This window comes from Drosophila navojoa, chromosome 4 (genome assembly GCF_054131105.1).
Source record: "Drosophila navojoa isolate 15081-1374.11 chromosome 4, UAZ_NAV_1.0, whole genome shotgun sequence".
Classification (NCBI taxonomy): domain Eukaryota; kingdom Metazoa; phylum Arthropoda; class Insecta; order Diptera; family Drosophilidae; genus Drosophila; species Drosophila navojoa.
The window spans coordinates 24,588,759-24,609,810 of NC_142892.1; the positions used below are offsets into that span (position 1 = coordinate 24,588,759).

Consider the following 21,052-nt stretch of genomic DNA (forward strand, 5'->3'; position numbering starts at 1 on the left):
ATTATATTATTCAATAGAATTATCATTAATCTTCTTCGGTCAGAGAGCATACTTGGATGTTGTACAGACGGGGTAATTTGTTGTTGGATAAAAAGCGGAATACAGAAATAGGTCTATTGTTCTTTTCACAGACTCGTATTTAAAATGTTCACATCTTCAGCCTGAGCTCTGAGGTATAAACAATAATATTTCATACGCAGTTTTTAAATTATGTAAAATTAACTACGATTTCAAAAAACCAAATGAAAATTCCATTTATTGATAATTTGTTCAATCTTTTGCAGGTATGTAAACGATTCCCGAATTCGCGTCGGTAAGCTAATCTAAGGAAAAACCCCTATATTTAATATTATTACTAAAATATTTCGGTGCTGACAGCCACTGTTTACTGACTGAGCTCAAAATATTTGCACAGTTCTATAGTGCTTATACGCAAAACTATGCGGAATCTTGTAAGCAGTCTCGTATGTAGATGCCAGAGCAAATAGAACGCGGAAAACGAGACACAAATGCGACAGTTGACTTAATCTGGGACTAAATTATTAGAGGCTGCCGCTCAGCAGGAAGGAAGCGACAGACGCTCGCCCGCCTTATCAACTAGCCCCATTATATGCGCATTGTATCTTATGAGAAAAAGCAACAAATTACACTTTTAATTGTCCATCTTTACTGTCGGTTGCTTTAACAAGCTAGGGCTGAAACGCAACTAAAACTAATTAGAGCTGTGGCACGTAACTTGGCACAAATCATGCGGCAGCTGCTTCGCTCCGGGGTCCTCTTCGACAGGGGCACCAGCAGAGCCACCAGCAGAGGCAGCCATGGCAACAGGAGTAGGAGCAGCTGGCTTGGCTGGCGACGTATTTGCATTTTGCCCTCTGCCGCTTGCTAGACGCAGGCGCTCGTCCAGCCCTGCCGCCCGGACAGCCGCAAAGGCAATGGCGGCGCCCAGCAGCGAACCGGCCACAACATCCGACGAGTGGTGCTTATAATCCATGACTCGACTAAGGCCGACAAATGAGGCTAGGCAGACGCAGAGCAGCTGGCACACTGGACGCAGCAAGCTGCCAGGCAGCGGCCAGCGGATGCGCTCCAAGTGGAGAACCAAGAAGAGCAGGCCGTAGAAAGTGTTGCTGGAGTGGCCACTAGGAAAGGAGACGTGGATGTCGGCGAGCATCTCCTCGGTGGCCCCCGATAGATCCGTGCGGCACCTGTAAACTGTGTGATAGACACCGCCGCTCCGATTAACTTCATCTGAGCAGAAGCCGTTATCGGGCAGCTGCGGCCGACAGACCTCAAAGAAATGGGGACGCAGCCTTCCGATAACATTCTTGCTCATATCCTTTAATAGTGATTGCGCGGAATAGCCCACAATGAACCAGCGCAAGGTGTTGTACACATACCAGTACTGGCGGCTCCCCTGCCAAGCTCGACTGGTCTCCAGGATCAGCAAAGCCATCATCGGAAAATAGATACTGATACAATGAAGCATGAGGGAGGACACCGTGCTCTCCCGGTAGGGATACATTAGTGACTCGTCGTCGCAGAAGAAGCCTCGTTGTGTTGTTGGCGGCCATAGATCTTTGAAATACGTCCTCAGCAGGAGTAACAACCCAAGCAGCGTTACGTCCAGCAGGAGACGGAACTGTCCGCGCTGAAGGGACACTCCTCTGATTTCTAGATCGAAACTCATGATCCGTTCAGTTAGGCAGCTTGCGCTTTACTGATCGCATCAAGCACCCAGGCGCGACGTTAGACCTCAGATTATGATTTCAATATAATAAAGTCAGGTCTCTTGACGATTCAATCGCTGCTGATTACCGCTGAATTATATACATATATAACACTACAGACACTTTTTTTCTGCAGGATGGCAAAGATTAAATACTCTAACATACATCAGCTTAAGGGAAGTCAGACAAATCTGTTCGCTTTAGGTATATCATTTCCGGCGGTATATTTAGTTAACAAAATAAATAGTTCCATGTGAATGGGAATTTGTTTGTTGAATATCAAAATATAAACAAGTAAGAACGTTGCAGTCGGGAGGAACGAGCTGCAGAGTTTGGATGTTTACGCTCCAAAAATGAAAAAATGGCAGGGGATTTTTTATATTCCACGCCCCTAAAGAGGCGTAACAATATTATTTGGAGAATCGATAGAGGAAGTTACTAGTAACCTATCTATCCAAATTTAAAGCTTCTAGTTCTTATACTTTCGGAGATATAAACTGAGGTTTGCCACGCCCCCTGTGGGCGGACATATCTCCACCAAAGCTTTTTGGTCTTGGGAGGTCAGCGAGAATATATATTTCAAATTTAAGGTCTCTAGCATCAGTAGTGTCAAAAATATAGCAGAATTTGAAAAATCACCATATCGTCAGGTCCGATTTGGCACGCCCATGAAAAGCGTAGACATCTAATTTTTGCATCAATCTTTATAGAATCTCAGAATCAGCTCACGTGTAACGTGTGCTTAAAAACTCTAGGAGATACAGTTTTATCAGATTTGCCACGCCCTTAATGGGAGGAGATATACCCGCCAATATACTCATTTCACTTTCGTGAATGAGTATAAAAATTAAATTAACTATCTTACTTTTGACTCCGAGTATGTATACCAAATTTGAGATCTCTAGCATCAATGGTGTTCAAAATATAGCAGAATTTGAAAAATCACTATATGGCAATATACTCATTTCACTTTCGTGAATGAGTATAAATAAACTAAAATATCTTATAGACTGCATGATATAGTATTAGTCATCCACAGACTCTCCTCCCATTGGAAAGATCGTTTGCACCTTATTTTTCTCAATATTTTGAGAGTCTTAAGATTTCTCAGTGCTGCGCTTTAAATATAATTTCTGTGTTATCAGTGCCTCTTTATTAGTTCCACAAATTATTGGCCTTGACAGATAAGCATCGCATCCACTCGCGCACGTGTTGCGTCTCGGGGATTCTACTAGTTGTTCGACAATATTTTCAATTTTGTAATTTGTCTGGCCTTGAGAAGTCAAATGTATATGAGCTTGTTTTTTTTCAACATTATAATCAAAATATTATTGACAACACATATGTGGATTTTGTTGAGCTTTTAGGTAAAGCTTTCATATTCTTGTTAGAATTCAGTTGGAATTATCTGAGTCACCCAAATTTGAGATGAGCAGAGCTGCTGCCCGACTCCGAGGCACACGATTTCCCACGATCATTCAAAGAAAGGCCCAGTGAAAAGTTTATTATCTATGCCAGTCCCTTCCTTCGCGCGTCGTGTAGATGACGCAGCATAAGTATTCAACAATGTATGTAGTCGAGCATACAATACCCTGTAATTCATTTACCCTGTGTCTATAATATACATATGTACATATATCATTGCTTACCGAATTCCGAAAAATCACTCCTCCCACAAATTCCACAGCGATTACTCTAGCATAGATGTAACACAGTTAGAGGGTATACTCTGTAAGCAACAATAAAACAATTGGGCTATTTTGATGAAATGAGGTGAAATTGGTAGATAAATTGATTACAAATATAAGTAAACATGGCAAGCAAGGCAATTTTACAGTTTATGAATACGCTGAGCATAACATGTGAGATATGATTTTGAAATTTGAATCAGATTCAACGAAGCGTTAGCTTCGAATATTACTCATCATCGTTCGTGATTCGTTGTGACTTTTAGCACCCTCATTAAAAAGGATTTATAAGTGGTATACAAACATATTTTCGAATTCATGACTGAGGCACAAATACACATAGGCTCACATATATAAATAAAAATATAAATTATATAAACAAATAAGCAGATGTGCATACATACATACGTACCTGAATGCCCTGTATACAGTCGTTAATTAGGAGAAATAGGCGCTTATCGATAATATTCATGGCATGCAAATATATAGCTTATAGTTCACGTACCTCAAAGAATACTTTTAAGCGAACAAATTTATTGATGTGTGTACAGGAAAATTACAATACAATATGAGTAAAACAGCTTATCATGAAACTATGACTTGCGATGCTGAATGCCAAATATATTTTATATTGGGTGCCCAATTCATATAAATATATAAATATACAATACGTAAACGTTTGAATGAATCTTATGAATACATGGAATGGGTGAAATGTTTACAAATGCATTTGGGCGATTCGGTACTGGACTACAATGGACTTATGTGTTAATTAGAGTACTACAAAATACATATGAACTACAGCTAACGTATCTGTTCTAGCAGCTCTGTCAACTCTGTTTCACAAATATGTTTTTCATTCAGGCTGCATTTTATTTGATTTGGAATGTTTCATTGCAAATTTGCACTTTGGAGAATCTCTTCGAATCCCATCCGGCTACACTTTGGTACAATACTGGTCATCGCTGTAGCTGCTGTTCACACAATAGGGAGGTGGGGTGCTGGGGCAGACCTCCTGCAGCGTGGCCGAGGTGTCCTGCCGTCTCAGGCCAACGCCCAGCCTGACGTCGTGGAAGGGCGACTTGAACAGCTTGGCTATGTAGCGGGTGGTGATCAGGGCTCCTGCCACGCCCAGCAGCGAGCCGGTCAGCACATCGGACCAATGATGCCAGCTGTCCATGACGCGGCTGAGCGCAGTGTACCACGCCAGCATGACGAGCAGGAACTGTAAGAAGTGGCGCATAAGCTTGGAGCTGCGCCAGCTCAGCTTGCGCTGCAGATAGAGGGCCGTGTAGAGCAGCGCGTAGAAGGCTATGCTGGAGTGGCCGCTGGGAAAGCTGAGGCGCGCCTGCCGGACGTCCGCAACGGTGAAGCCCTCTGCGGCGCACTCGTAGTCCTCCACGTAGCGATGCAGATTGATCGGATCGCTGCAGAGGCTGCCGTCGTTCAGCTGCGGCTGGCACACAGCCATGAAGTGCGGTCGCAGGCGCCCAATCGTGTACTTGCCCACCTCGGTGGCGTCGAAGGTCAGCAGCATGCCGAACCCGAAGTAGGTCAGCTGCCGGCCCAGCGCCACGCACCAGGCTGACAGCTGCCAGCCGAGCAGGTCCACTGTGGACGACAGCTCGCCGGCGCGCACAGAGTCCACGTACTCGACTACGGCAAAGACGAGGAACGGCAAGGCGCCAGCCAGTAGGCCCAGCATCACGGGCGTCACGGTGTTCTCCTGGAAGGGATACCGTATGCTCTCGTCGTCGCAGAAGAAGCCGCGCCGCGCTGGCTCCACGGCGAACTCGTAGATGTAGATGGGTATCGTCAGCACCACGATGACGAACAGCTCGATGAGCAGGCGGCGCAGTGTTTGGCGCTGGGCGGCCGAGGCTCGTCTCAGTTCCCTGTCCGTCAGGCCGTCGGCTGCGGCTGCGGCGGCGGAGGCGGCTGTGCTATTTTCGTTGTCGGCGTCGCGCATTTTTCCGCTTCTCGCCGGTCTCAATGCGTTTTTAATTAGTTAATATTCCAATTTTTATGCTGTCTAATTAGGTTTGGGTTCGTTGGTTTTTTAATTTTTGTAGTTTTTTTTTTGTTTTTTTTTTTTTTTTTTTTTTTTTTTTTTTTTTTTGTACCCGACGAATTCGTTGGCGTCGTTGCGGGTTCGTTGTCAGCGGCTGACTGAGCTGGCCTCGAGTGGGTAACGTTCTTTTAATTTAACGATCATTTCATGCGCGACGGAGCTCCTCTCAGCGCAAATTGAGTGTGTTTAATGTCTCTCCTTCACTTCTCTCGCTCTCTCTGTCTCTTTCTTAGTTTATTGTGCATGCAGTTAGCTTAGTTCTAGATTAGACTACAAGCAATTCGGATTGTATTCGCAGTCGGCGGGTGTGCACTGAAAGAAGAGCAGCATTGATAAATTAGACTCACGTAGAACCGAAAAGTGGAGCTATCTAAGAATCGCACACATGACAATTTCGCAGCACTGCGACCCTTCGCTCAGTGTAGCAATTTCGTGGGCACTTGATAAGCGCAAGCAGAGAGCCGCTCAAGATCATTTTGATAAGATAAATAAAAGCGTGTTCCAGATAGCCGACCCTCACTAAAGCGCCAGCTTCGTCACTTGGACGGGGTTTGTGCCGATTCATTGATGCTCAGCTTATTTGAGTGATAAAACTGACTGGCAAACCGTCGCTGCCGTTCGCTGTGTTTATCGCTTTCACCTGCCATGGAGCGCACATCGTGGGTCAAGAGCTGCCCCCGCGGGGTGACTCACTCGCTCTGCTCATGACTAAGTAGTCGCCTATTGTTTGGAGCCAGTGATGCATTGAATTGGCGCGTTGCACGCACTCAATTGCAGATTCGCATTATCATCTATGAGGCGGCAGCTAAGAGTGCAATGCGAACACGCTAATCTGTTGCGCCTCCAGATCCAAGAACAAGAATGGCCCCCATTGTGCGCTCTGATCTTTGGCCGAGTTCCGCGCTCGTAAACGCCGTAAAGCCGTCTGGCCAATGCCGAGTGGGCCGAGGGCCGAGGGCCGAGTGCCGAGTGCGTCCCCAAAAGCGAATGCGACATGCACTTTGCATGCACAAAGTTGAGCAGTTAATTGCATTAAAACAACTTCATTTGAGCTGTGCAGTCGGCAGCAACAGACTGCGTAATACTCGCTCATACTCATAAGCCAAACAAAACGTAGATTTAGATAAACTCAGAGTGATTACAGACATCAGATAGCATGATACGCCTAATAAAGAGCCTAAATGTGACTTTTTGCTGATTTTGTCTAGAAGTTATCTGAAATATTTGCCAAAAACTTATGGCTGCGGAATAAAACCGAATGCGTCATTGCAGAAGTGAGCAATATCATAGGATTTCCATCTTCACTAAATCTACTATACGTTTCATAGGCACTCTAGTCCCAGACAGACTGAGGCACCAATATACCCTTTTCCAATAAGCACTCTGTCAACTATTATAAAAGCATACTCTGATATATGTATGCAGAGACTCCACCCACCCGCTAAGTGGCTGCTCGTACTCATATTCGTATACTCATACTCGTATTTGTATTCGAATTCCGTATTTGTAGTCGTTGTGGGACGTCAAATGGCGCGACCTTTAATTGAATGAATAAGCGACATTTGATTGAATTAAGGCTCTCGTCTCTGTATGCTTCACTTTTTGTTGTTTTTGTTGTTTTTTAGCATACGTAAGTGTAACTCGAATGCAGCAACTGGCGCTTATTTTTTTCATTTTCATGTTCATTTTCATTTTGCCTCTGTTTGTGCGGGTCAACTGTTGGCATTTTAAAATGCACTTTGAACTCTGCCCGTTAAATGCATTATTATTATTATTTGTTTTTTATTTTCTGCATACTTGAAATGGAGTGAGTAAAGGCCTTAAAGCCAAAATCAATTTAACCGATGATGCACTTCATAATAATAAACAACGGAAAAAGTGACGATTGCTCCACCCTCAGTTTGTACTCACTTGCGATGCTTTGCTGAGGCCTGTTTTATAACTTCTATTAGCAGCATTCATTTCTATTTATGGCTCATATTGTCCGCAATATCCAGCCCTACGATCTTTTATTGGCTTTACGACTGCATCGATCCGAATGAAACTTCCAAGCGGCGCTTGCCGACCGCCGATCGCAACTGATTGAAAACAAATGCGTGCGCTCGCTCTTGTTGACTTTGTAAACAAATCGCTTGCCCACTTGTTGCTTTTTCTTTTCGTTGATGGAGCGTAACAAAGCAGAGCAAGATAAAGAAAGAGAGAGAGTGAGAGAGAGAGGGTTTGTTGTGCAGAGAGAGTGGATTGCGATCGGAGGTATTTCACTGGCTGTGTGGATCGTAAGCTTGTCGTTGATGGATGGGATTGGTTCTGAGCTTGGCTACGGGTTGATCCCTCGGCTAAATTACAGCTAAAAGACAGTTAGTTTACGAATGGGTTTTTTCGTTTATTAATCATTCAGTATCCGTATGTGGCGCGATTGTAGTAGCCCGCATAGCCGTAGATTTGTTCATTCCGAGGCCACTGGCGGCGCTTGACTCGCACCTCCCTGAACAGGTGGGCCACAAAGATGACCACAAACGAGGCCAGACTGAAGCCCACTGCCAGGCCGGCCACTACATCGGACAGATGATTCTGGTAGGTGGAGAGGCGCTCCAGGCACACCAGCAGCGCCATTGCCGCACAGGCCAACTGCAGCGTGGCGCGCAGCACCCTCAACCAGGGCGCAAAGAGTCGGGCCTGCATGTAGTAGATCAGGAAGACCATGGCGTAGCTAGTGCTGGTCGCAAAGCCGCTGGGGAACGAGTGGCGCACCAGCGCGAGCAGCTCCTGCGAGGCTGCGAACTCAGTGCAGCTGAAGAGCTCGATGTAGCGAGTGGCGTTGCTTGAGGGCTGCGAGCCGCAGCTCTGCCTGCTCTCCTCTTCGTCGTCCCAGCTGGGCTGGCACACGTCGAAGAAGTACGGACGCAGCCGGCCAGTGGAGAACTTGGCCACTCTAATCACCAGGAGCGTGAGGCCCAGGCCGAACAGGTAAACGCCGATGACCTTGTAGCACTCGCTGATGAAGCTGGGAATGCGCGCCCCGACGAACACAAACCGCTGCCGCAGCTCCGCTGAGCTGGGCAGGAGAGCAGCCCGCAGTATCTCCACCACCAAGATGAAGGCCGCTGGCAAGGCCACCACCGCCAAGGTCAGGTGGGCCTTGGTCAGCCAGGGCTGGTGGTACGGGTAGCGCAGGCTGGCGTCGCTGCAGTGGAAGCCGCGCTGAGCCGTCGCCAGCTGCTGGGGCAGCACCACCAGCGCGGCGCCGTAGACGGCCAGGAGGAGCAGAAAGTCGATGATGAGCCGCGAGAGCAGTCGCGTGTTGGGATTGCCGCACATTTTGACACTAGCTGCTTGGCTGCTTGGCTGCTTGGCTAGCTGGCGGTGAGGTCGCCGTGTCTTGCAGCTGGGCTCGTGGCTAATTTACATGTCTATCGCAGTTACGAGGGCCGCGCCAGTTGCCACCATGCAAAACTTGTTTAAGAGCCCCCAGCCACCGAGCTGGCCACGTTCTTTGTGTCGGGCTGTTACTCGAAAAGACGGTAACAATGCACAGCCCAGCCGAGTCGGGCTGTCGCATTCCCATGCTGCTTATCGATTGCTCAAGTATGCAAATCTTTATTAATTTATTCCTCGTCTCTCAACCGGCTGTTGTCCGCTTGGCAATATCTAATTTTGGCTATTGAAATGGGCTTTGTTGACTATCTGCTGCTCCCGAGAATCTATGGCGCATTCAGACCTCTATTCGATTATGTCTGCCTAAAAAAGCAAAACTAACTGTAAAACTATGCGAGACATTCTAAACACGATTAAAGAAGTCGCCAGCTCTGAGCTCCGAATTGAAATCGAGTAGCCACGAGAGTCTGGCATCCCAGCTGCTCATTGGCCAAACATATTTCAGGAGAAATCCTTCAGCTGCATCGAGATTTGCGTTGCGTGCTCATCCGCCCGCTCCACTCCTCGCTGAGGCGTTCCACTCAGCTAACTTTGAGTAAAACTGCGATTGGTCTTTGCTTTCTAATTTAACTCGAGGCGAAGCTCGATCAACAGCTCATTGCCGAATTCGTTTGAATCATTATCAACTTTCTTTCAAGTGAAACATTCCGCTTCATTATGCTATCAATATCGAATTTTATTATGCTAAAATATAATAATAACCAAAACAGAGATTTGTGTTAGACTATTCTTCTACTGCTCGCTCTTCTTCTACTGCTTCTATTCTACTGCTTCTACTGGTTCGGCTGGGAGGCGTAAATGGGTTCGTGGAGCACCTGCCTCGCCTGCGACGCCGCAGATTCTGATTAGGATTAGGGCACGTATCCGTAGTTGTGGTACGGCTGGGCATACTGCGCTTGAGCAGGATGCGCCGCCAGGTAGGGCAGCGTGCCAAAGGTGTAGGCGGGCAGAGCAGGCGGCACAGCAGCAGCAGCAGCAGCCACTGCGGCGGCATTCGACTGCGACTTGGTGGAGCTTTTGGGCGACACGTGGCCCTTCCGCAGCGTGTTGGCCGAGTAGCCAGCGCGACCCCAGCGCTTGAACGCAAACAGATCGGCCACATAGACGCTGGTCAGCCAGGCGAACAGCACGCCGAACAGGGCGCCGGCCAGCACGTCGGACCAGTGGTGCCAGTAGTCGGTGATCCTGGTCAGCGACACGTACCAGCCGAACATCACGAAGAGGAACTGCAGCAGGTGCTTCATCAGCTTGGAGATGCGCGTGCTGAGCGCCGCCTGCAGGTAGATGGCCAGGTAGAGCATCGAGTACATCATGAGGCTGGCGTGGGCGCTGGGAAACGACTGATTCAGCTGGTCAAAGTGAAAGTCCGTCATGTTGGGATTGCTGCAGGTGTAGCTGTCGATGTAGCGCCCCTCGTTCTGGGCGTCGCTGCAGCTGGAGCCGTCGGGCAGCACCGGCTGGCAGACGGCGTAAAAATGAGGTCGCAGGCGCCCGATGCACAGCTTGCTGAGCAGCGTGGCGAACGACAGCATGGCCAGGCCGAAGAGATAGTATCCAGCCTGCTTGTACAGCTGCCCCATGCGGTGCAGCAGTCGGCAGCCGTCGCGCTTCTCCCGGGCTCCCGCCTCCCGACCCGGCAGCTGCTTGAACAGCTCCACCACAATGATCACGCACGTGGGCACGGCCAGCGCCACTGCAATGAGCAACGCCACCCCAATCGTGCCCTCCTTCAGGGGATAGCCCAGTGACTCATCGCCGCAGAAGAAGCCGCGCTTGAAAGGCTTCACCAGCTTCACCAGCGCCACAATGCCGCCGATCAGGGCGACCCACAGCAGCAGATCGCAAATGCCGCGGACCAGCTTCGTGTACTTGGACATGGCGATCGAGCGACTCCGAACTGAAGATGCGTTAGCAGAGGTCTCAACCGAACGCCAAACCGCGCTTTACTAACCGAGCGACGCTGCTTGAGTGTCTCGTCTGGCTCTGGGCCCGATTTGGCCGTGATTTTCTCCTCTCTCTGTGTGTTGCTCTCTCTCCCTCCCTCTCTATGTGTCTGTTCTCAATGACTGCTGTGGCAGCTCTTTGCGGTCTGTCAGTCACATGAGACTGCAAGTGCTCGAGCAGTCGTGTTGCTGCCGCTCTACGCGTGCTACATTCGCACACCGCCCCGCCCACTTGGCAAGTGGTTCAGCTGTTGCCTGGTAACGTGCAAGTCTGCCTATCAACAAGCCATAAATAATTAAAAATTATATCGTACAGTTTCATTGAAATGAAAATCAAGACTGCGGCTTACAATGGATTTTAATTGGACCCAGCACCACAGCTCATTGAGTGCCTCGGAAGTGGGGCAGCCCTTCAAGCTACCAAACTGACCCAAAAGAGTGCCTAGGAAGCTTTGTGCGAATTAGCTGCAGATCGACTCGTAGCACTTACTATCAAATTTCTTCCGAACTGGGCCCCACACAGCATCGACGTGGAGAAACTGGTTTCACCTGCGGCCAAAGAAATTATTAGCACCGCTCAAAAGAAAACTTGTTTACTATATACATATGCCTGGGCACGTCTGTCGAGGTGCGGGGGAGGTCCTGCCCCTTGTGGCTCTCTTTGGCTGCAACTCCACTTCTGATGCGTGTGCATGGTTCGCGAGTGGATATGAAGTGGAACCGCGCCGCGATGCTCCAAGCCATGAGCCAGTGAAGTGTTACGGCGCTGCGGCCGGGACGGAGGCTGATTGCTGCTTGGACTGATTCGCCAATGACTATACCTTGGGAATTTCTCTCTTGCAGCTTAGCCATGAGTCACGAGCAGCGCAGCTCTGCCCCGATGTGCAACGTCCCAGACCTCCGAGTGCCCACCTGCGTACCTGCGCGAGAAGACTCTGACGTCTGACGTCACTCGCATTCTTGATTCAGGCCTCGCAGCTGTTGACGCTGTGAGCTCAATGACGCTCGAAAGCTCAACTCGAAAGCTCAATGAAGCAGAGCTTTGCGCTCAAACGGGTTCCCCTCTATAGATACTCGCAGCTTTTGCCACTAACTTAATTCGCAGCTGTCGGCGTCTGCGGCTCGTTAGCTTGTTAAATTGCTGTTCAAATATATTTATGATATTTATATGCAGTCTGCATGTATTAACTGTATTTCTCATATTTGAGTGTTAATTTATACATTCTGTTAATTGAGATGGGCTGTTTATTGCTTATAATGCTGATCATCCTGACTGCTTGCTTAAGCATTTCGGATCTTGTGTGTGTTTTGTGAATCGGATTTTCTATAATTTGCGCTATTTATTGGAAGAAGGAATAATCTTTGTATATTCGCTATTTATAAATTGTACTATCGCTTCCTTTACTGGAATTAATCATCGTTTCAAAAATTACTCAACTTCCTTCTGTGTGAGTGACTAATTGATAGCGGATTATACAAATTGCACATTCTAGGCCGCTGCCGATATTCTCATAACTGGGCTGAGCCTTTGCTTTGTGGGTGCATTGCACGTGCAAAGAATTAAAATCAATTTATTCTCAATTCGGAGCTTCAATTGCTCTGACCGCAGAGTGTGAATTCTTGTAGGAGACTATGTTAATTACTTCCATTTTGTAGGACGTAGTTCGATAAAAGGCTTGATACTTTTTCTGAGTAATATTTATTTCTTATTATTCATATTTGCCTCTTATCGAATCGATTCGTTCTTATCAGTAACTTACTTCAGTTCCAGCTCGCCTCAGCCCACCTGGCTGTCAGACAGGCGACACCTGCTGCCGGGGGATCGGCTAAACAAGCCGCGAAACAACAATTAGCCCAGAGAAAAGTAAAAACAAAATATTGTCACGATGCAAACAATTGGGACTTATCGCGCCGTCCGCGGGGCTCAGTGGGTGCTGCTGGACTCGGCTGCGATTGCCTACGCGATTGGCATCGCATTCTTACACCTTTGGCTAATTAGCCACACCTGTCGCTCCCCATTGGAATGTTGCGTACGTTCACTCTCCTACACTTTCTCGATTCGAATTTTTCCACTTGAATTGCGAAACCTTTTCACATAGCCCGAATGCAAAATCGACGCAACAGCTAAAATTATAGATAATCCTAGCTTCGAAAATCTCAGTCGCTCAGTAATGGCTATAATTACTAGTTGAAACAGATACTGGTATCTATATTTTTGGGCTTGCCACATCCCAATGAGTGGGCAATCTATAGATCTATCTGCCGAGGAGATCATGTGAGAGATGAGCGCAGCTATATAATTTTGATGAATAGATGTGAATATTGAATTCATGAATATATGTATATTTTAAGTTTCGAGACTGTAGCTTGACTAGCATTAAGTGCCTTAGTAGTGTGTATATTGTAAATATTTATAGTAATACATATAGCCAGTGGGTCGGGTAGCAAGGCGAAAGGGGAAGTTAACGAACGAATATAAAAAGTGATTTACGGATTGATGAGCCAACAGAAATGAGGTCCGAGCTTCAATGGGCTGGCGATCTTTGACTGAAACCAGTTCGGATTGTTGACATTACAATGGCTACTGCATTTTGTAGTTTAATTTACAGCCCAGAGCCAGAGCCAGACCCAGGCCCAGACAGGGCACTTGCGCTTATCGATGTCGCGTTGGGTAATCGCTGCCTCAGCGCGTTTGATGAATTGCGCAAAAAATTAATTTGAATTAATATTTATTTGTTATTCGTTTGTATTACTGCAGCGACATTGCAAATTCGCTGATCCAATTGAATTTTGTTTCTTTTCCTTTTTCCTTTTGTTATGCTGTGCTGTTTCTACACCTGCCCCTCCCTCCGTCCCTCTCTCTGTCTCTCGCGTCTATCTCCCTCAGGTCAGCATTGATCGCTTTTTGTGGCGCGTGCTGCGGTTTCTCATTGATACGGCTATGGGCTGTGGATCTGCGGCTTGCGGATTACTCGGCCCTGGAAGTGGGGCGTATTTTATTGCGATGTGGCTGTGTGGTATCGTTGTGCTTAATCCAATCCACTGATATCGGCTTACAATGAAAGCAAAAATGAAATAAAATAAAAACTGTGTAGAGTATAGGTTACAATGAGTTAACCCGTTTTTTACTTAGGTCCCATGTATATAATTCATTCAATTTAATCTTGCAATTGGAATTTTGCATTGTGCCAATTTAAGAATGATAAAATCGTGAATGCATTTCGAGCTTAACAATCGATGCTTTCTGTTAAATTATGGATCGTGGCTGAAAATAAGAAGATGTAAAAATAGCCCCTCCCTAAGATATAACATTAGGCTGGTATACAAAAGTAAGTGAGTAAGCTCTATTACCATCTTAAAGGTATACATATATAGATAGGCTATAAGAAAACATTTTCTGTTGAGCCCTTTAGCTTCAATCCGGTACAGATGAAATATGATCGTTAAATCCATTTGCAATGATTCACTTGTCTCTCGCGGAGTCTCAATCCAACAGATTTTCAACTTCGCTTTATTCGGAAATTAGCATAAATTAACAGCGAACGGCCCAATCGCGTCAATTTCTATGTAAATTGAGCAGTTGAAATTGCCATAAAGAAGCTATATGCGCTGTAAGACTACAAAGTGGCCATAAAGTCGCTGCAGTTTATGGACAGCATTTGCGGAGCAACATGCCAGCCCCAGCAGCATTCGGAGTACTTGTTCAAGTGGGTCTCACCGTCGCCGTCGTCTCCATATCTGCGCATAGCTTACGCTTGCTCGAGAGGCCCGTGCGACGACCTACATCAACAATCGCTATAAGACACGCAGCAAGCGATCCGAGCAGAGCCCAGCAGCCATTTAGTCACGTCGCGCTGACCTACAGCTGGAAAGGGAGGCAGGGTATGGGAGTCGTCGTGGTTAGACTCAGCTTCTGCCTCAGACTCTGCTCGAGCGGAGGCACTCCTTCATTCCGTAGGCATTCATCGGGTAAATGCAACTCTTTCATTATGCGCAAATGCCAAGACTCTGGCAAACAGGCCTAAGCAAACTTTGCAAAAGCAAACCTTGAAACAATCCAACAGTTTCCTCATTAGCGTCAGCACCGATGCCGAGAAACACAAGTGCACTGGTCCCAGGCCGAGACGAAAGCGCTAACGACGCGACGCTCTCGCCACCGACGTAGCTAAATTGATAAGAAAAACATAGCATTGAAATTCAATATCAATGCGAACCAATGCGCACAACAACAAGAACCCTCCTCCGCAGTTGTGGTGGGTTTAGTGGGTTCTCCACGAGCTAACGGCAGCGGCAGCAGCAGCAGCAGCAGCAGCAGCAGCAGCGCGACTGAGCAGCTCGGCGGCACGATCGCCGATGTCGCAGTCGCAGTCACAGTCACAGTCAGATTCGGTCGCCCAAGCAAACCGTCAGCGTCGTCGCGTAGCTCTGGCTAGACCACGAAGCAAACACGGCCAACAAGATTGTTGCCCAGGAAACCCACAGCCCACAGGCGAAAAAAAAAAGAAAAGGCAACAGCTAAGCCAGAGACGAACGACTGACAGTGGCATTTCTGGCCAATTGATTTAATTTCCCACTCCGAAAAAATGCGCGCGCTAATACTTTGAAAAACTATTCCGACGGGCTATTAAAGCGGCTTCCCAGCTTCCCTGCTTCCCAGAAACAATAGAAAATTGCTTTTGACGCGAGCTTTGAAAATCGTGATGCCTGTCTTGAAAGCGACTCGAGTTGATAAATCTACGAAAATAAACGAAAGCGCAATTTGTGACTGCCAAGTGCCAAAAAGTGAATGAACAAGCGGGTCGCTCTTGCAAACATTTTTGTTGATTAAAGCTCTTAAGCCGACGATGCCATAAGGCATGCCGATTGTGTAGATCAGTGAGTGCTTAAGTGATAAGGAAGCCAATAAACAATTTCAAAACAAAATATATGCTTTTTGCCGAACAATTCAAATCAGTTTCATACGAACGAGTGCCATGAAATATTTTTAGTGACTCCCAATACAAAATACTTATACCGGTGTATTAATGAGAACTCCAAATTGGGAAAATGGAAACTATAATAATTGATTTGAAATTAACTCAAGATTTACTCCGAATTGACTATTAGTTGACTCCTAATTAGCTCCGAAATAATTCCGAATAAACTGCCAGCCCTCCCACATTGAGTCAGATTATACTCCGAGTTAACTCCGAATCAACGCAATCATGCGCACGTTCAAGCGCGGCTTCTTCTGCTCGGATCTGTCCCTGCGCTACCCATACCGCGAGTGCACCATCACAGTGCCCATGCTGTTGGTAATGATGCTGCTGCTGCCGATGCTCTTCATCAGCGTGGTGGAGATAATGCGCCGCTGCAGGCACCTGCGCATGCGGAAATACCTGCGCAATCTGTGGCGCTCGCAGGCGACGTTCAGCTTCGGCTTCATCGCCACCTTCCTGACCACGGAGCTGGCCAAGCACGTGGTGGGCCGACTGCGTCCGCATTTCTACAGTGCCTGCCAGCCGCGGCTGCACGACGGCTCGAGCTGCGCGGATGCCCACAATGCGGACGTGTACGTGCAGCAGTTCTACTGCAGCAACCGCAACCTCTCCTCGCAGCAGATACGCGAGCTCCACGTGAGCTTTCCCAGCGCGCACAGCAGCCTCAGCTTCTACTCCATGTGCCTGCTGGCCTTCTACGTGCACAGTGTATGGCAGGGGCGGGGCAGCGTGCGCGTCATGCGCCACATACTCCAGTTCCTGCTGCTCATGGCCGCCTGGTACGTCTCGCTGAGCCGCGTCGCCGACTACTGGCACCACTGGTCGGACGTGCTGGCGGGCGCCTTACTGGGCGTCGTCTATGCGACGATCACGGCTATTTATGTGGGCGATCTGCTGCATGTGCGACCCCACGCGGCCAGTCCCGTTGCGCCGACCATCTGCACTGGCTGCCACCATCGACACCGCCATCGGCACCACCATCTCCACCGCCAGCTGCTGGCCGAGAATAACAATTCGACGGCTTCGACCAAGGTGCACTTCTTAGCAGGCGCTGCGGTTGCGGCTGCGGCTGCGGCTTCCGACACGGCCGCGTCGCTGGACTATGGACTCAACTACGTCGATGATCAGGCCGATCACGATATCGACCACGCAGTCAACGTCGACTGCGACTGCGACGGCAGCAACGGCAACGATGGCAGCGATGGCAGCGACAGCGACAGCTATAATAAGTCGCCCACATCACGTTCAGCAACGCCACCGCCCAGTGGAGCAGTGCTGCCGTTGAGCCTGCCGAATGCTGTCTAAGCCGACAGATCTGGCAGAGATGGGGTCTCATAGGCTGAAGCTATTTCGACTATTTTTCCATTAGAAATCGAAGCTAACCAAAATGTGATAAGCGCGCGGCGCACTGTTTACCTGATATGCACATGCCGCATGCCGTTAATGATTTACGAAATCCGACGTTGTGCAACGGCCGCTCGCACCGTGGGCATGGAACGCGAACGGCGACTCAAAATAATTCTTATCAAAGCGCTCATGCACAGATGTCCAGCACTTCGTCCTCATAGCGACTCTTCAGTAGCTCAGCCCGCGCTCTCAGCGCTTCGCAATCACATCCATTGTAGAGTGGCCCGAATCAGAGATATACTGGCTCAGCGGCAGCAACTCCTTCGGCGCTTGGCGGCTGCCGCTTGTTTGTTAGTAAACAATGCCGCAGCTGCCGCTTTGAAGTGAGCAGATGGCGGCCTGCTGCAGCGTGCGGCTGCCCAATCAGCTGATACAATCTTCAGGCAGCGTCGTCGACGTCGACGTTCGCGTCGAATAGTTTCGAATGCCTTGCGATAGCCACTGAGTCGATAAGGCAGTAAAAATATTGAACAAAGTAAAAGTAAGTCGAGTCGCCACAGTCCAAGCAACTGCGCAATGCTCGTTCATGGCGCATCTATTATTCGGATTTTCGAGCCTAATGAAATAGGGTACATATGAATTGATATGCTCGTCTTCCATTGCGAGAAACCTGTATACTCTTTTTAAGAAGCAATGCAATGTCATCTGAAATGTTCTAGCTGTAGTTTGTGTTAAAGATTTATTAGTGCTCGAGTCGAGTGATTTATGAACAGATTTATTAATAATTATTTGTTTTATGTTAATTATGTTTAGTGTTTGTTTGTCCATTACATTAAATAAACGAATTACTTTAATATGATTTGTAGAACTCTCTCTATAAGGTCCATAATCTGCTTTATAGCACAAATCGCCCTGAACTGTTTATTGGTTTTCAACTAGTGTGCGTACTTTCGAGGAAACCTATCTCGCAAATTCCTTAACACAAGAATCAGATAGAAGAGCGCCAGATAAGACAAAGCGACACGCAGTTGCGATAGCTGTTGTCGATAGAGCCAATATGTAATTGTGGTCATAATATACGCTGTAGACACACGACAAACAGTTCCTCTGCTAGGCTGGGTGCACCAGAGGGGCTTCGTATCTAATCACTTGATAAGGACTTACTAGTACAAATAGTACAACGTCTAGGTGGCTCGCACCCGGGGTGGGTGCTCCACAGAGAACGTGTTTCTTTTTGCATGCCTGGGCTGATAAGTGAATCACAATAAACAAAGGTTCCCTTATGAAGAGGCTTGGCGCCAGTAACATTAAACAATTTCGACTAAACAATAATTTGGCCCGGAATGCAGATGAGGAGCCAAGAATTTCATTTGATTTTATGCCATATACAAATAGCTTTCAATTGATCTATAAGCATTTGAATCAATTTCCGGCACCAATTCGTGTTGGCGAATCTATCTGCCCCTGGCATAATCAGCAGAGTTTGCCAATTGATATTGATTTTTGCCCCCAAGCAGCGCATCAGCACGATTGATGTTCAGCTATGTAATTGAGGCCCATTTCCTAGTCACCCAGATATGAGCACACTTAGCCCAGCACATACGAACATATAGATACAGCTAGAGACGCAGATACATTACGAGATAACTGCCGCTTTGAAGTACAAAAGTCTTTTGTGGTTTAGCGGTGCGCACGAAATCAAAGCCCGAAATGGAGCCACAGCACCGAGGGAAAGCCTTACGAATAGCACGCAAAACCAAAGCCAAGCAATTTATTTTCAAGCACAACAGAAAACGAAACGGAAAATCCCATTCCCCTCCCGCCAAATACAAAACAATCGAGTGCAATCTTGCAGATAAATTTTTGAATATGGAACGAGTGAGTGCTCCGCCGGAGTGCTGAGTGCAGTGCAGTGCGGTGCAGTGCAGCTGCTGCAATTTTCCTCCCTTTTTCCAATTACTCGTACAATATCTGTTTTCTTGCCTTTTTACCTTTTGCCACTCATGATATTTATAAATGGCAAATATGCCGAACAGTGGGCAGGAATCAAATCAGAGCAGCAGCTACGGCTATATTTACATAAGTCTGAAGTATTCCCCATTCGCAAGCGAAACTCAATGAAACTCAAAAAGCGAAAGCTAATCCAAAATTTGATCGAAACTGAAGTACTTTTTAAATACAGATTGAACTGATTGCAGCCTTGGTATTTAATTGGCTCCATAAGTGCAACATTGAATCGTGAACTGGCTGATAGCTGCTTCTGGCAGCCCCACTGTGCTTTGAGCATCAGATTTATTGTGTTTCTTCTGCACATTTTACCACTGTATCTGACAGCGCTCTTCTACGACAGCGACGCATAGTTTGTCTCAGCTACTCTATTGACATTTCCTCAAAAACTTTTCTCATCAATTCATGTCAGTGTGCTAGTGTGTATGTGTGTGTGTGTGGGTGCAAGTGTGTTGGTACTTGTAAATACGACAACGTTTATTGTCATTGGAATTATTACTGCCACATGCGAATAGAGCAGAGAGTGGAGCGGAACATCGGTGTGGGCAGGGAAGGGGAAGGGAAGGGGAAGGGAATAGCCAGCTCGTCTGGCAGTTTTCCAGCCCGTCTCCAGCGTCAGCGTCATTGTAGGTAGACATCACAATGGTTGCTAGGGGAAAACCTGTTTTTCAGTTTGGATTTTCTTTGCCCGCCAGCAGCAGCGGCGGTGTGTGAGCAGGACGCGACGGGAGGTGGGTCTAGCAATGTCTTGCGTATTTTTTGGCGTATGCGAAAATTTAACGAATCATGAAATACGATAATTGAACCATGCACAAGACTTCATCGTCGTCAGGCAGTGGAGGAGCCATCTTCAACTTTCAGCATCGGTGGCTGCTTTGTTTGCCCCTATGTGTGTGTGCGTGTGCGTGTGCGTGTGTGGAGGCGTGGGTGTGGGTGTGGGTGTGGGTGTGTGTGCCACGTATGTGTCTGGCATAATAAAATTTTATTGTAACCAAAAGTTGCTACCACTCATTCACGGATAGGAGACGGGGAATGCGGCGTAGTTTTTGCCATCTGTAGCTCTCGTAATTGTTGTGTGTATGTGTGTGTGCATGTGCATGTGTGTGCTTGCCTCCGGGAGCCATTGAATGCATTGAGAGAATGGCAAACTAAACACCCACATGCTAAGAAATTAGCGGACTGTGCGCGGGAATGGGATGTCTTGGGCATGTCCTGCCGGGTGTTTAACTGTGTCGCACGCAACAATGTCATGGTTATCGTCAATGCCTTTGATTTCAGCTCCACTAATTTGAGCTGCGGCTTGCGGGTATCCCAAATTGTGTAGTATACTTTTGGGCGGGGCTGCCATTTCGACAACTTTCCTTCCACATGTATGCTTCGAATCGTATGACGGCGCAACAAAACAAGAATCGCTACAAAGAACACCTCCCATGGCAACCTGCACTCGTACAAACTACAAACTCACAACTAATTTTTTCTTTATTTGGTTCTAAACAGATATTTAAAAGAAATGAAATATATATAATTATTTTGTATATATTATAATGTTTCGTATAAATCATATATTTGTACTCGAATCTATTGTACTGTCTTACTATAATTTACGGTTGCGTTGCTTAATAACCTTCTCTGGAATATATTTATTGAATAATATGTATTGACAAAATCAGAGTCAAACTGAAATCAATTCAAAAATAAAAATGGATGCAAATATAAATATACATATCTTGTATTTGTATTATTAATGTATAAGCATTTTACTGTGTAACAGAAACAAACATTAAATAAAAATAGAATACTTGATCAAGTCTTAAACTCCAGTACATATCAATTATCGTTTTTTATATTTATA

At 47.0% G+C, this 21,052-nt stretch overlaps 5 protein-coding genes across 5 annotated transcripts; 1 reads left to right on the top strand and 4 right to left on the bottom strand.

Annotated features, from left to right (window-relative positions):
- Positions 1–644: 644 nt before the first annotated feature.
- LOC108652138 (putative phosphatidate phosphatase) lies at positions 645–1,779 on the bottom strand. Its single transcript, XM_018102231.3, has one exon. It carries the CDS (start codon positions 1,688–1,690, stop codon positions 713–715), a length of 978 nt encoding a protein of 325 aa, XP_017957720.1. The 5' UTR covers positions 1,691–1,779; the 3' UTR covers positions 645–712.
- A 2,491-nt stretch (positions 1,780–4,270) lies between these two features.
- LOC115561828 (putative phosphatidate phosphatase) lies at positions 4,271–5,387 on the bottom strand. Its single transcript, XM_030386324.2, has one exon. It carries the CDS (start codon positions 5,385–5,387, stop codon positions 4,356–4,358), a length of 1,032 nt encoding a protein of 343 aa, XP_030242184.1. The 3' UTR covers positions 4,271–4,355.
- A 2,464-nt stretch (positions 5,388–7,851) lies between these two features.
- LOC108652139 (putative phosphatidate phosphatase) lies at positions 7,852–9,422 on the bottom strand. The gene has a single exon (XM_018102232.3). The coding sequence runs from the start codon at positions 8,805–8,807 to the stop codon at positions 7,884–7,886; it is 924 nt and encodes a 307-aa protein (XP_017957721.1). The 5' UTR covers positions 8,808–9,422; the 3' UTR covers positions 7,852–7,883.
- Positions 9,423–9,530: 108 nt separating this feature from the next.
- Positions 9,531–11,259, bottom strand: LOC108652137 (putative phosphatidate phosphatase). The gene has a single exon (XM_018102230.3). It carries the CDS (start codon positions 10,799–10,801, stop codon positions 9,776–9,778), a length of 1,026 nt encoding a protein of 341 aa, XP_017957719.1. The 5' UTR covers positions 10,802–11,259; the 3' UTR covers positions 9,531–9,775.
- Positions 11,260–14,659: 3,400 nt separating this feature from the next.
- Positions 14,660–18,073, top strand: laza (lazaro). The gene has a single exon (XM_018102227.3). It carries the CDS (start codon positions 16,072–16,074, stop codon positions 17,149–17,151), a length of 1,080 nt encoding a protein of 359 aa, XP_017957716.1. The 5' UTR covers positions 14,660–16,071; the 3' UTR covers positions 17,152–18,073.
- Positions 18,074–21,052: the final 2,979 nt, after the last annotated feature.

Excerpts from the sequence above, each read along its gene's own strand:
- LOC108652137 (XM_018102230.3), bottom strand. The coding sequence starts at position 10,801 with ATGTCCAAGTACACGAAGCTGGTCCGCGGCATTTGCGATCTGCTGCTG.
- laza (XM_018102227.3), top strand. The coding sequence starts at position 16,072 with ATGCGCACGTTCAAGCGCGGCTTCTTCTGCTCGGATCTGTCCCTGCGC.
- LOC108652139 (XM_018102232.3), bottom strand. The coding sequence starts at position 8,807 with ATGTGCGGCAATCCCAACACGCGACTGCTCTCGCGGCTCATCATCGAC.
- LOC115561828 (XM_030386324.2), bottom strand. The coding sequence starts at position 5,387 with ATGCGCGACGCCGACAACGAAAATAGCACAGCCGCCTCCGCCGCCGCA.
- LOC108652138 (XM_018102231.3), bottom strand. The coding sequence starts at position 1,690 with ATGAGTTTCGATCTAGAAATCAGAGGAGTGTCCCTTCAGCGCGGACAG.